This window comes from Rhagoletis zephyria, unplaced genomic scaffold (genome assembly GCF_001687245.7).
Source record: "Rhagoletis zephyria isolate East Lansing unplaced genomic scaffold, Rhagoletis_zephyria_1.1 Rzeph_scaffold_03988, whole genome shotgun sequence".
Taxonomy (NCBI): domain Eukaryota; kingdom Metazoa; phylum Arthropoda; class Insecta; order Diptera; family Tephritidae; genus Rhagoletis; species Rhagoletis zephyria.
The window spans coordinates 17,762-33,599 of record NW_016161071.1 but is presented as its reverse complement, the minus strand read 5'-3'; the positions used below and the strand labels follow the sequence as shown (position 1 = coordinate 33,599).

The window sequence follows — 15,838 nt, the reverse complement described above, 5'->3', positions numbered from 1 at the left end:
TGTACAGATAAACATATAAACCTGTATACATATTTAATATATGTATACTTATGTAAATACTTATCGATATTATTTACAATTAAATTTCTACAAAATTTTGATATAAATACATATGTATACATACATACATGTTAGTATACATATGCACACTAGTAATTTCCAATTGAACAAGTTTCTTGCCGAACTTTAATCTTGCGTTTTGTACAATTCAGCAGCATTTAATAAGAAGTGATCTTCAAAGCGTCTGATTTTTTTTAGTTTAAGTGGAAAAGTGATAATTTTGTTTATTTAAATAATAAATGAAAGATAGCGATTACTCTATCACAAAACCGTTTAAAATAGTGTTAATCTTTTGAATAAATACGAGAAGTACGGGTTTGCTATTATTAATCAAGGGGAGAGACTTGTCTTCGCTTCCACACGAAATTTAAGCTGCGTAAAAAACTAAACAAACGAAAGCAACACTTTTAATATTTCCAAAATTATAAAACGCTATTGTTATTGTGCTGTAGTGTAGTACTAGTATATTTCAGTTAACAGATGTACGTTTTTTATAATAATTAATTCATAAATACGCGCCCAAAAATTCAAAATCGGTGAAAGTGTTTACGTCAACACACCACACAAAACAAAAATTAAATTATATTCATTAATTAACATCTTTTGGTAAGCAATATTTGGGTAAGTTTTCTAATACATATTTAGCTATTCTACCGGTTTAGAAGTTTATGACGCTCTTATCTAAGCAAACTTCTATCAAGTAGAATTTTTAAATACTTTTATGTAATTTATTCCATGTAAGTTAAACATTCAGTGGCTTTGTTTGGTATGCGAGACATATCTTTAACTTACAAATATTGATGTTTGAGTTAGGTTTTAATAGAAATTACTTAAAAAATTCAATGTTTACAGCTGCAAATTTATTATATCGATGTCCGAGTAAAATATCAACTTATCTCTGCAGTCAGTTCGAAAACGCCCTATCTCAAAAAAACTTTTCAAGAACTCCCTACTTCAGAATTTTACTGAAAACACTCTATCTCATAATTTGGTTGAAGAACGCCCTATCTCAGCTGTCGATTCAAAAACGCCCTATATCAAAAAACTTTTCAAGAACTCCCTACTGCAGAATTTGATATAAGAACGCCCTATTTCAGAATTTTATTGAAAAACACCCTTTCTCAGAATTTGGTTGAAGAACGCCCTATCTCAACTGCCGATTAAAAAACGCCCTATCTCAGCATATTTTCAATGTATTTTCAGGTGAGATAGTAGGGTTTTGAGCCGAGTTCCGAAAGAGGGCGTTCTCCAACCAAATTTGAAGATGTGGTGTTTTCAATCAACATCTGAAGTAGCGCATTCATGAAAAGTTCTGCGAGGGCGTTTTCGAACTTGCTTCTGAGATAGGTCGATCTTCCACTTAAGTGTCGATATGTAAATACATACATACATATAAAAAGCAGGGCAATGTTAGCATGTGTGGGGGCTCGATGGCCGCAGGGGATGTGGGACGCTATAGCGATTACTGGCTTCACGGTTGTGAAGGATATTTTAGATGAAGATGGAATACGATTAGAGGTAACTACCTTAATTGCCGCCTGACTGTCTACGTATAAGTTTACTTTTTAGTTGATTGCCATTTCGGTGGAGGCTAGCTCTGCTGCTATCATCGTTGCGATGATCTCTGCTTGAAATATGCTGCACTGGTCAGATAACCTCACTGCCCACCTGAGGTTCAGTTACCGGCAGTATATTTCGGCACCCACTCCCGTTACAACTTTAGAGATGTCCATGAAACTACGTTTGGGAAACTACGGCTAGGTTTCATTCCCTTGCGCCAACTCTCCATCAATGCACTGTCCATTCCGCTCTTTGGAAAACCAAATGAGCATCAAATTCAGATTCAGCGATTCAAATTAGTCTGAAAAAATACAGATTAAAAAAAGTCTGCTTCGTTAATTAAAAATCTGTGAAGTAGAATTATGTCCGTTTTTTCAAAATTTGATGCTGTCGGGCACCTCTAAATAGACGATGAGGCAAATAATATTTTGCATCCTTATTTCTGGGCGAGAAAGGCAGATTTCTGGATGTCTTCTTAAGCTATTTAAAAAAAATGTAATTTCACGCGACTTGATTAAACAGTTTAGTTGCTGTATTTTTTACTTCAGCTTTAATGCTCGGCGGCCGCTGCGGTGTATCGGTTAGCAGTGCACGCTACCATTCCGCAGGGCCTGGGTTCAATCTAACATCAAAAAATAAAAAACAAAAAAGTTGTATTCTAATAGCGGTCGCCCCTCGGCAGGCAATGGCGAACCTCCGAGTGTATTCTGCCATGAACAACAGTTTCTCATAAAAAATACAATCGCAGTTCAGAGTCAGTGTCACAACATCAAAGCACACGCCACAAATCGGAAGAGAAGCTGGGCCAAAGCCTAACATATGTGTACGCGCCAGTCTATTATTATTATTATTATTATTATTATTGATATTATTATTATTATTATTATTATAGTGCTTATCATAAGTATACGACACCCACATATTGACAAGTTTTGACTAATTTTTTTTATTACATACCCCAAATGATTATTATTATTTTTTTTAACGAGTAATTTTTAAGCAAAAAACAAAACCGACTTCAAAAACTTAGTTAATTTTTATATTTACAAATTATTTGTCCAATAATTNCCTGGGTTCAATCTAACATCAAAAAATAAAAAACAAAAAAGTTGTATTCTAATAGCGGTCGCCCCTCGGCAGGCAATGGCGAACCTCCGAGTGTATTCTGCCATGAACAACAGTTTCTCATAAAAAATACAATCGCAGTTCAGAGTCAGTGTCACAACATCAAAGCACACGCCACAAATCGGAAGAGAAGCTGGGCCAAAGCCTAACATATGTGTACGCGCCAGTCTATTATTATTATTATTATTATTATTATTGATATTATTATTATTATTATTATTATAGTGCTTATCATAAGTATACGACACCCACATATTGACAAGTTTTGACTAATTTTTTTTATTACATACCCCAAATGATTATTATTATTTTTTTTAACGAGTAATTTTTAAGCAAAAAACAAAACCGACTTCAAAAACTTAGTTAATTTTTATATTTACAAATTATTTGTCCAATAATTAATCTACAAATAAATCTAGAGCAGCACTGGGTATAAAGACCTTCGACCTAATTATGTTTGTCTTCTTTTATATGTATCTTAGTTATAGCCATGATACAAATTAAAGTAAAGAACATCATGTATAACTACATAGAAAAAAATGAAATAACATCAACAAATAAAAGCATATTTTATTTTGCTCTTACAGAATATTTATTACGCGTTCATTTCTAACCAATTACGTCATGTGGACGGGAGGCTTCATTCTATTAATATTGGCCTTAACACTCCAGGTCATAGTCTGTGTAAAGCAGCACAATTTAGAAACAGTATATCAGTGGAAACAGCTCGTCTATGGTTTCCCTACCGAGCAAGATCGGCAAGAAGCACTAGCCAATGGTAATTTAGTACCAGCAAATGGAATACCAATCGATGTGGCGCCACACCAACAATGTATGTATATTTATTTACAAAGCAATTATTGAAAAAAATATATTATGCTCTTTAGTGCAAAATTTAAAAAAAAATTTACATATATTGCTTTTCTCAACTTTAACAGCTCAAAAGGGTTCGCGTGTCTTCATCACAATTCCCCGATTTCAAACCGGCATCCCGTACACGCTGGCCACAGTGAGTGATAGTAATGAAGCTAATGGTCCGGTTCTGATACCATATCCTAACTATACTTGGCATAATGCCAATGGCGAAGATTGTAATAAAATCACTTCCGCATTTCGTGTGGCGGTAAGTTAAAGCATTGAGCACATATGTAGAGTGCCCAGATGCCTATATAATTTTAATGTATGTCTTCTGCCTCGCANCGCATTTCGTGTGGCGGTAAGTTAAAGCATTGAGCACATATGTAGAGTGCTCAGATGCCTAAATAATTTTAATGTATGTATGTCTTCTGCTTCGCGTAGATCACAGAGTGCAATCAGATGTTTGTTATTGATTCAGGCGTAATCGGAACTACTCAAAACTGTCCGCCACAGCTACTGATATTCGATCTAAATACAGATACCTTAGCGCATCGCTATCGCTTTGAAGGCAACGTGTACGTGCCGGTGGCTTCACTACTCATCACTCCACTTGTTGTCGTGCACGATCCTCCACCAAAAGGCCGCTGCCAACGCCTACATGTTTACATTGTAAGTACATATGTAAATGCTATGTATTACAAACTGCAAGCCAAAATTTCCGCTCACGTACTCTTACAGTGAGACCAGTTTTTCTTTTTTGCTAGAGGCTGTGTTATGTATACTATATGTACCTTGGCATTGTCAGGCATACATAAAGTTCCACTTTGAAATATAGTCGCTTTCTTGAGTAGATTCCTTAAGTGACAACTTTCACGCACTGTCATGCAATGCTAAGTATGCATAACTGAACCATGACTTCACACGCTCATGTTTTTCTTGTTTACACTAATATTTCATTCAAGGCTGATGTCACACATCATGGCCTGGTTATCTATGACTCGGAGTCGAATAGCGCCTGGCGTGCCGAGAATAAATTCATGTACCCAGATCCCGATTATGGCACGCACACGATTGCACGCGAAAGCTTCATGCTGATGGATGGCATGTTTGCTTTGGCCACGGATGACCGCCAACTCTACTTCCATCCGTTGGCCAGCAACAGCGAATATGCGGTGCCTTTGAGCGTCTTAAACAATCGTACAAATTGGGATGGCAACATGGAGGCAATGCAAAATGAATTCCGTATGGTGGGCAAACGTAGTAGTGAATGTGCTGCCGAAGCGATGGACAGTCAGCGGAATTTATATTGTGTCACATTCAATCCGATCAAGTTGATTAGGTGGAATCCGTACAATGTAAAGAATGAAATTGAAGTGCCGGCAGATCCGCGTTTATTAGAGTTTGTCAGTGGCATGAAGGTGTACAAAAACGGTTCGGGAAAGGAAGAATTGTGGATGATATCGAATCGTTATCAGGTATAAGCATTATTTAGCATTATTTCTTTGTTGTGGACTAATATTAAACACATTTTTTCTCATAGAAAATAGCTGCTGGCACTTTAAGTGACCGTGAAATTAATTTTCGCGTTGTGAGGCGGCCGCTGGATGACATACAGGCGCAGAACATTCCCACGCCTAATCAAGATCTGAGCCAACGACTGATCTTCTCTTGAAGTATTTAACAAAAACATTTACCTTATAAGTACATATTTAATGTTTTATTAGGCCTTTCTTGGCATATACTTAAGTAAGCTTCTCATCTACGTATATATATATATATATGTATATATATATTATATATATATATATAATAATCAGCCTCATTGTGTACGTCGCAAAATAGCCTTAAGCCCACGATTTGACTGACCTGCATGGCCTATTTTCGTGCTGAAATAAGTAGACGCCGAAAACTAGCCAGTGCTGCCAAGTATTCCCATTTTAATACAGTATTCGAATCGAAGTTTTAGCAATGACATGTATTTTTCGATACGACTTGCATCCGACATACACCACGCTCGCAATGTGGCTAAATATGTATGTTCACCTGGCTATATTACTCTGTAAGTAGGTACATAGTGAAAACAGTGTCATAACTTCATAACTAGGGCTGGGAGTTCTATCCCAGTTTCTATTTATTTTTTTATCCATATAATCCGGATATTCGAATATCTTATTAAAAAATCCGAATATCTGGATATTAACCAGATGTGAATTGGATATCCGATATCCGGATTTTATCTGTATACACGAATATACGAACGGATATCCAAATACACTCGCTGCAAAAAAGAAACCTAAACAAAAAGTTTACTAAAAATATCAGAGGTGCGGCAAAAGTATGGAGCTTAAAGTATGTTCACATATAAATATAAATTCAATCAAAGCTCATTTTATAAATAACCCGTTTACACAGGCAAATCTTAGATTATTAGCTGTCAAATTTTTTGTGCTTATTATTCTCACATCTGAAGGAAAATTTAAGTTCCATCTCTGTGCCACCGTGATCGCTTTTTTCTGCTATATTAAGCAATTTAAATATATTTAACTTAATATTTGTTTAAAAATACCTTTACAAACCTCTTTTCTTTGCTAGCGCATTTTTTTTTTTGCATTTCTCCTCTTCTTCGCAAAAACAATCGATAAAACTAGGTTGGACACCGAAAAGTTATCGGTTTAATCTGAGATTATTTTATAATTACAGATTAACGAGGGACGAATTTTGTATAGCTAATTTCTTTTTCTAACTACAGATTAGAGAGTTAAGCTCGAAAATGAGGATAATCTATTTATATGTAGACTTAGTATTAGGCTTAAAGGCCAAATTAGAAGGGCCCTAACCATAACTCCATAACGAAGCAAAATACTTCAGAGCTGCTTATGGTTCTGGCGAAAAACTAAAATAGAATAGATCCGGCTCTGGCGTTATAATATGGCTCTAATAATCGTTTACAGAGCTGCGTGTATGCTTTAACGGAACATTTAATTGCTATGGTTGTGGTTATGGCTATGGTATGGCACCAGTAATTCAGCCTTCAGGAAGGTTAGTCCTCAATACTTATTTATTTCGGTGGTAGGTAACAAGATCAACAGAAATAACGTCAACTGACACTATTTCCCACAGTGATGCGAAATAAAATCAATTGACGTGATTTCCTTTTCAAAAGCGAAATAAAGTCAACAAAAATTTGGAAATTAAGTAAATGATGCTATTTCCTAATTTAAATGGAAATACCGTCAACAATGCTTAAAGTGGGTCGATTTAAAGAAAAAATGCAAAATGCCCTGATTGCCTCAATACAGAAAAACTCTTACAATAACTTACAAATATAAAAATGTTAAATATGTAAGATATATTTAATATATAAAACTTTAAGTAAAAACTATACTAAAAATATATCTACCTGCGTCACAGCACGGCGGGCAAGGTGACGCACCAGTATGCGAAATAGTGTCAATTGACCTTATTTCCGTCGATTTTGTTGCCTGTCACCATTTGTTTCATATAAAATTAGTTTTGTAAAAATAGTTCATAAGATTTAAATCAATATGCACTTACGTTATAAATATTATATGTAAGTATTCTTAAGAGTAAAATTTTATGAAAAAATAAATGGAAGAAATGCAAATAGTGTTTAATTATTTTAAAAAATGTTCAAAGAAATTTGGTTACAGGTCCGTTCTTTCAACTGAAGATACTCTACATGAATTTTGTTTCTTCGTTAGAACTGGTATATATATGCAAGTCCTGAATGAGTTAATCCAAAGTGATATTAGTCGAGTAAATATCTGGTCCAAGCAGCGTGGACTCCAGTGTAACTCCTACCAAGTCCGATATTGTGCTCGTCTTGAGGAAACATAAGCTTCCTCTATTCACTAAATGTGGTAGAATTCACTTTCTCAACCGTGGTCCTTGAGGTTATTTTAGACAGAAAAGTCGACTTGAAGCGAAACATGGAAGGTCACTCCAGGAAAGCCATTACCGCCCCATACGCCAGTATAGCGGCTATAGGGAATATATTGGGAATAAAACCAAATGTTGTACACTGGATGTGCACAGCTCTGATAAGAACCATTCTCTTCTACGGGATCACTATCTGATGGTCGTCGTTAATCAAGACTGTGTCCAGATGCAAGATGGAATAGGTAAAACGGACGGTTTGTATGATTGTCAAGGGAACACCGGAAATAGCCGTAGTCAATTCTGCTCAGGACGTTTTTCAACCTCCAGCAAGCACACATATGTACTTATGGCGATCTTAAGCTCTCACTCGCCTTGATCGTGCCTATCTCAAATAAATGGTCGGGGGGGAGTTTAAATCCAAGTTTAAAATTTTATCTAATATTTAACACAAATTCAGTAAACCTTCGTAAAAACTTCGACCTATTTATTTAAATTTTGAAGAAAAATTTTTATTATGCAGCAAATTTCAATACAAAAGCCAAAGATGGAATGAAGGCTTCAAATGTTTTGGACGTACATAGAATCATAAAGCCAAACATCGACTCAGATTTATATCTTTTCCTTTCGAAAAGCTGCAATAGTACAATCAATCACCAACTTTCCAACTCCACTCTAACACCTATTATCAAGAGAACACTCTTCAACAAACCTACATATTCGTAGAATCACGATTCCAGCTCAATAGGTACTACCGCCGAAAACGTTATCAAATTTCATTGAGCTCAAAAGTACAACAGGTACAACGGAGCAGCCACGCCGCTGGTATTAAAGGAAGAAAAGTCTTCCCCTGTGATGGAAATATCAGGTAAAGAAGGACTTGGCTTCCATTGGTATTTCCAATTAGCGTCGGTTAGACGGTTACAGCGCCGATCAAGAAGGATAAGAAATGTAGTTTACAACTAGTAGCTTTCCCTGCAGGACACATCATATACATACATACATACAAATTGCAAGCCATCTGTTGGACAGCATCAGCGAATATGCGGTACCTTTGAGTGTCTTGAACAACCGTACTAATTGGGATGGCAACACGGCGACAATGCTAATTAATTCCTTTAGGTGGGAAAATGTAGTAGTGCAATACCTTACCAGCAACTTACACTTCAACCGGCGGTCCTTACCACCTAACTGACGAATCTCCCTTGATTGAACAAAGACGTGGCCGCCTAATGTGAGTAGGAATTTAGAATGCACATTTGGTATCAGACATACTTCTGAGCCGCTTTACAAAGTAAGTTACGGAGAATGCAGAGCAGTCGCTCGGAGTAGTTCGGCGCTTGGAAATAATTTCGGTGGTACGTTATTTTGCCAATGACTATGTAATGTGTCGTGGGGGGTGTTCCNAATGCAGAGCAGTCGCTCGGAGTAGTTCGGCGCTTGGAAATAACTTCGGTGGTACGTTATTTTGCCACTGACTACGTAATGTGTCGTGGGGGGTGTTCATTTTGTGTTTTACTAGTAGATGACATTGGTCATGATGACAATTTTGGTACTAAAAACTGAAAGCAAATAAGGCTTACCTCCTAAATGGCATACCTATTTTCACAGTGGGACATGCATCAGTATNAGATGACATTGGTCATGATGACAATTTTGGTACTAAAAACTGAAAGAAAATAAGGCTTACCTCCTAAATGGCTTACCTATTTTCACAGTGGGACATGCATCAGTACGAATGCACACATACATACATAAGTATAATAAAGAAATCGTTTGTAGTTTGTTAATTGTAGCTCATTTGTCGATTGAAGAAAGACATGCATGCTACAGACGTTCATACTTAACACCAACATTGTGAAAACAAATGTGAAGTGAACATACCCCGCAAACACCCCGCAAACAAATTCTGAGCGTTCAGAATATATGAGTCCGAAAGGAGTCCTAGATAGATGTGCGACTTTTAAATGTATCTTTAAGGATTCATATATGATCCAAGTTATGTGCCAGCACCTTGTACCATTATAAAAACAATAAATATTCGAAATTTATATTTAAAATTTTTTATACAGAAATTGAAAATAATTAGAAAACAAAAAAATTAGCAGCTGTTGCTATTAAATGCATGTTGGAATGTGTATATGTACGTAACTAGGTATCTATGTTATTTGAAAAAAAAATAAAATTTGCTGAATGCCTTTGCAAATATAGTGCGTTGAATAAGGCTCAAAGAACAATCACAAATAAGAGTCCGAATGTAGTAACTTATGTGGCCGATAAGAGCCTCAAAAGTAGTCTCAAATGATTCATATATGAGGCCAAAAATTGTTTTAAAAGAGTCTAAAATGAGCCGTATATGAGGCCAATAAGATTCGAATATGACTCATGTTGAGGCTCATTTGATGTATGAATTTTAGTTCATAAGCTCGTAAGTCGACCTTCGGAGGAAGGGAAAAACCTTCATATCGGACACTTAAATGAGCTCATTATGAGCGTAAAGGCTCCGAAATAGGTCTCTTCAAAGACTCATTTATGACTTCAAATGTTTGCTGGGTTGATAAAAACAAATGTTAACTGCGGCATGAAAAAGCAATTTGCAAATCATTTGTCGAATAACGAGCCATGCAAGGAATTTCGTGATATCTTATATGCACTAAACTAAATATGTATATGTATGTACATACATGCATAACTTAATACCCGTACAGGTTAATAATTACCCAGTGGGAATTAGGAGCACGTAATAATACCTTATTAGCAACTTACTCTTCACTTGGCAGTCATTGCCATTTCCCTGCCGAACGTCCCTTACTTTTACAAAGGCATGGCCGCCTTATGTAATTAGGAATTTAGAATGTACATTTGGTATCAGACATACTTCTGAGCCGCTTTACAAAGTAAGTTACGTGTAATGCAGAGAAGTCGCTCGGAGTAGTTCGGCGCTTGGAGATAACTTCGGCTGCACGTTACTTTGCAACTGACAACGTAATGTGTCGTTGGAGGTATTCATTTTGTGCTTTACTAGTAGATGACATTGGCCATGATGACAATTTTGGTACTAAAAACTGAAAGAAAACATGGCTTACCTCGTAAGGTGCTTACCTATTTTCCCAGTGGGTAAGTATATTTAGAAGTGTTTGTTATCTTCTAATCTCATAAAAATATTTCAAACCCAAAGGCTTTAATTGTTATGTATACCCATATGTACATACATATGTATAGATGTATATCCACATACATTTGTGCATTTATAAACACATTTTACACTTTACAGCAGCAATAATCGCAAATAAAAATATTTTTTTACTTAAAATTACGGTAAACAGTAACACTTATTTAAAAAATTTCCAAATGCACTCAAGCGTTAAGCTAAGGCTACATATGATGCATATGTTGGTATGTATGTATCATATACATTAGGGTGATCCAAATAAACTAACCTAACGAATTTATGGCCTTAAAAGGACTAATTTACTAAGAAAATTCTCCCTTTTGGAAAAAATTTTACTCCAATTTTAAAAGCTGTCGTTGGGCATTTGTAATTTTCCACGTAAATAACATGAAAAAATGTTGCATTAAAAATGTTATAACTATTGACACGTTTGCGGTAAAATCTTTTTCTAGGCACATTCTTGTAGTGCATTAAATTTGGTTGTCTTAGAGACGATTAAGAATATTAAATATGTTAATGATATTGCTGAACGAGGTATAGTATTGATACAAAATTATAATCGGGCGATGAGGGCGATCGCCCCTCCCACCCAGAGTTCAAAATAGCAAAATTTCGAATAAAATATATTACCTCAAACGAGAAATTTGAAAAAAAAATTTAAGTTTTTTAGGCTTGCACAAGATTATTTACATATAGAATAAGAAGTCGTGTAAAACTCTTCATCAACGTGAAAAATTAAAACAATGGGTATGTAAATATTATGAAAGTATGTATGTATGTCAAATCGACAAAAATTCGAAATGACAAATCAGATACGGCCGGCATAAAAAATACGCCTGTAGTCAGCCTGCATATAATGTAGTTTCCGAAGCCCACCAGGAGGAGGCTAGACTACGAATTTAGGCTTCACTTTTTTAATTTTTTGTTATTTTTTAATTTTTTGTTTTTGTTTTTATGTTTATAATTTTTCTACTTATTGCGAATGTGGACTTCACTGTTTTATTTTGCATTTGTACTTTTGTTTTTTTTTTATTTTAATTTTTTACCCAATTACTAATTCAGGCTATACTTTTTTAATTCTTTTCGTATTTTCCCTTTCTTTTGTTTTTTATATTTTTAATTTTTTTACCAATCATGAATTGAATTTTTTTTTTTAATTTGTTTTACTTTTTTTTTTTTATTTTAATTTTTTACCCAATTACTAATTCAGGCTATACTTTTTTAATTCTTTTCGTATTTTCCCTTTCTTTTGTTTTTTATATTTTTAATTTTTTTACCAATCATGAATTGAATTTTTTTTTTTAATTTTTTACCCAATTACTAATTCAGGCTATACTTTTTTAATTCTTTTCGTATTTTCCCTTTCTTTTGTTTTTTATATTTTTAATTTTTTTACCAATCATGAATTGAATTTTTTTTTTTAATTTGTTTTACTTTTCTTTATTTATTTTGTATGTGTTTTTTTAATTTCACTAAATTAAGGTGGTTGAATGCTTCTCTCAGAGAAAACAATTTTAAGTTTCAGTTTTAAAATAAAGCATAAAATTAAAGTGTGGATGAATCGTCAGTTATGCTTTACTCTTCCTCACCATCTCGGAACTTATCTCAGCAAAAACTATTAATTATCTGCAGGTAGTGATTAACACATATAAAGGATTGAACAGAAATCGCTCACGCGGTTACAGCGCCAGTAAAGAAGATCANATTTTTTTTTTTTTATTTGTTTTACTTTTCTTTGTTTATTTTGTATGTGTTTTTTTAATTTCAGTAAATTAAGGTGGTTGAATGCTTCTCTCAGAGAAAACAATTTTAAGTTTCAGTTTTAAAATAAAGCATAAAATTAAAGTGTGGATGAATCGTCAGTTATGCTTTACTCTTCCTCACCATCTCGGAACTTATCTCAGCAAAAACTATTAATTATCTGCAGGTAGTGATTAACACATATAAAGGATTGAACAGAAATCGCTCACGCGGTTACAGCGCCAGTAAAGAAGATCAATAACATAAAACAATTTCAAAATGTGCAAAATTTATTAAATTTATATTAGAGTGTTTAATGCGGAATAGAGCTGGTACGCGGGAGTACTGCTAAACGACAATGATAAAACTAATGCCTGACTCAATAAAAGGTGTCGAATTATTTTAAGTCAAGGCTATATTGAATTATGTTTTTCTATTTTTTTATTTTACCGCATCTTGTTAATAAGAAACAAAGAAAAATATTTATTATTTTCTGAAAAAAAAATTTAATTTTACTATACACCGGACTTTTAAATTTCAAATACAACTATTTTAATGAAAGTGTAATTGTGACCACGATATTGAAAGAATTGCTATAATATTTTACTTACAGTTACCTTAACTACTGTATATTTTAATTATTAGAATAAACAATTAAAATTACAAAGTTGACTTTTGGCCGTTTTTGAATGCCTTCTGGCCCTCTGCGCAATGCCTATATTCTGGCCCAGATTTTTGGAGCTTTTCGAGAGTTTGAAAGTGTTATATTATTTACGGGGCAATTCTAGCTAAAACAGTAAAAAATCTTTCGTAAGGCAAATAAAAGATCTTTGTTATTCTAGCATAAAAGTATAAGAAAAAAAGCTCTCTCAGGCACCACTCCTAGTGAAAGCGCTTGTATATCATTTAGCTCGGGTCGCTTTAATGCAGAACACTGGCGTTAAATACGGGAGATCCGAGTTCGAGTCCTAAAACAGAGGATTTTTTTTTAGTTTAAATAGTTTTCTTTTAATTTTAATAATGTTTTAATTGTTTTAAAAAGAAAACTACTTTTTTTTTTTTAATTTCATTCAAATTGACTCTTATTTTATGTATTTTTTTCTTTCTTTTTTATTTTATGTATAATTCCATTTAATTTTTAGGAATTTATTTAATTTTGTCCTTTTTTGAATATTTTTTTTTAGTTCAATATGCTCTAAATTTTATTGTTTATGAAAGAAAAAACTTATTTTATTTATTTATTTTTTTGTTTATTTATTTTACTTTTCTTTTGTTATTTTCATTTGCTTTTAATTTTTAAATTTTAGTGTTTTCACAAGGAAAATATATTTATTTCATTTAATTTTTACAATTGTTACGGAAGACTTTTATGTTTCGAAAGACTGTGGTGAGTTGAAAGGCAGGTGCCCGAATCGTCCTGATAATTTCAGCCCATCCATCGAATATTTTGACTGAGAACCTAATCGGAGGATGGAGGAATAAATTTTAAATCCTACTCCTTTTGCTATGTTTTACAAGTTTTAATAGTTTCACCAAAGTAACTGAGCCATGAAATGAAAATGTTCGACTGTGACCCAAGAAATGCTCAAGGGTATCATTATCATTGTTTCCATCCTAAGACATTTTCATTCTGTATCAATCCTAGGTTCGCCGCGTGAAATTATATGAGCCAGTGTACCATAAGTACCGCAATCCCGATCCCATCCATTCCGAAATTGTATTTTTAAGTCCCGAACCAGTCCACAACGTTTTTTGAAATTTTACCGCGGGTTCCGCGCGTGCCGAAATCTATTATTAAGAAAATTTCACATGCCTTTCAAATTAATTTTAAGTAAAAGATAATGAAAGATCTTGCTTCGATTTTTTTTTGCTTTGCTGTTCGTTTTCGTCTCAATAAAACATAACACATTTCATTCAACGTTTTAAGGAAGATTTTCTGAATTTTCGGCAGTTGGGGGTTTTATCGGGAGTGTCGGGAAAGGATTTTGAACCAGTCCCGCCCACAAAATTTGTAATTACCTTCCCGATACCACCCGGCCTTTTTGAAATCAGTACTGTGGGTCCCGCGGGTCCCGATATTCCGCGCCCATCTCTAACCCAAACCACTAGGCCAGGGAGTGGTGGTTTTTGGGTTGTAATATGGTATGTATGTACAAATATCTAAACAAAATATATATGGTAAACGTACTTATATATATGTATGTATGTATGTATGTATTTACTTACAATATTTTTCAACCCAATTAACAAAGTCGTAATTTATCAATTTTACTCAAAGGCTCGTCATTTTTATTTCAAAAAGATATATTACAAAATAATCCGTATTACTTTTGCCAGTAGAATGTAAAATTTACGAAGGGGCAAATTGTTACGGTGTAAATAACTCAAATGTTTATCAAATTGTACGTACATACATATGTATGTATGAACTGAGCAGCAATAAATCAACAAAACGTTGAAAGCAATCTACAATTGCATCAGTTTACATGGGTAAGAAATGCCAATTATTTAGGATATTAAGAAACTATAACTAAAATATAGTATTTATGTATGTATGCGTGCACTACATATTTATGTACATTAGTGCATACCTTAAAACTACACATTCGATATGAATAACTTGTAACTTAGTTAAGTTGTAATGAAATTAGATTTATGGAGGAGTTGCGTACGCTTACGGTACTTGAAATAGCCAATAAAGACCGAACGATTTATATACATACATGCATTTATTTTAATTTATTCCATTGCAATTTTCTATTATCAAATTACCGTCGACACAAATAGTAATGTACATTCCTTAAAATATAGAAGTTATTTGATGTTGCCGCTCTTTGGCAATTAAACAATTAATTATGGTAGGGAAAGTTTAAAATAAAATAAAATAAGTTTAAAAGATAATCAAAGGCAAGAAGTACACTGAACATATAAACATATGTGCCTAAAAAATATGCCCTAAGGTCAGCCACCGACCATCTTTATTTATTTTAATTTTTTCGGAATGTCGCAAAAATAACCAACGACTGCTGCTGCGCATTGTTAATAACCCGTTAATTTTTAGGGTAAACAAGCGCATTTAATAAGGAAACCTGTTGAACAAATAAGATAAGCAAGTTCAGGTGCATTAATTTATACTTGTACCAGTGTTGCCAGGTCTTCGGCATGAGAAAACGTCCCTCTTGGTTTGAAAAAACGTTATTTCCTACCCAAAAACGTCTTTTCCAATTGAATGTACAAAAAATTCGAGCCCTAACCGCCATAATAACGTAAGCGACATTTTTTCAAAATTTTCTTTTTGATGCAGAAATATTCCTAGAGCATCTAGATGCATTTCTGCATTAAAAAGAAAATTAAAAAAAAAATGTCGCTTACGTTATTTTGGCGGTTAGGGCTCGCTTTGTACTAAGGTATATTAAAATGTCATTT

General features: G+C 34.0%; 1 protein-coding gene across 1 annotated transcript; it reads left to right on the top strand.

Annotated features, from left to right (window-relative positions):
- Positions 1-579: 579 nt before the first annotated feature.
- yellow-d (L-dopachrome tautomerase yellow-d) lies at positions 580-7,173 on the top strand. Its single transcript, XM_017625307.1, has 6 exons — positions 580-666; positions 3,333-3,577; positions 3,684-3,868; positions 4,045-4,272; positions 4,566-5,078; positions 5,144-7,173. The coding sequence occupies exons 2-6, from the start codon at positions 3,370-3,372 to the stop codon at positions 5,273-5,275; spliced, it is 1,266 nt and encodes a 421-aa protein (XP_017480796.1). The 5' UTR covers positions 580-666; positions 3,333-3,369; the 3' UTR covers positions 5,276-7,173.
- Positions 7,174-15,838: the final 8,665 nt, after the last annotated feature.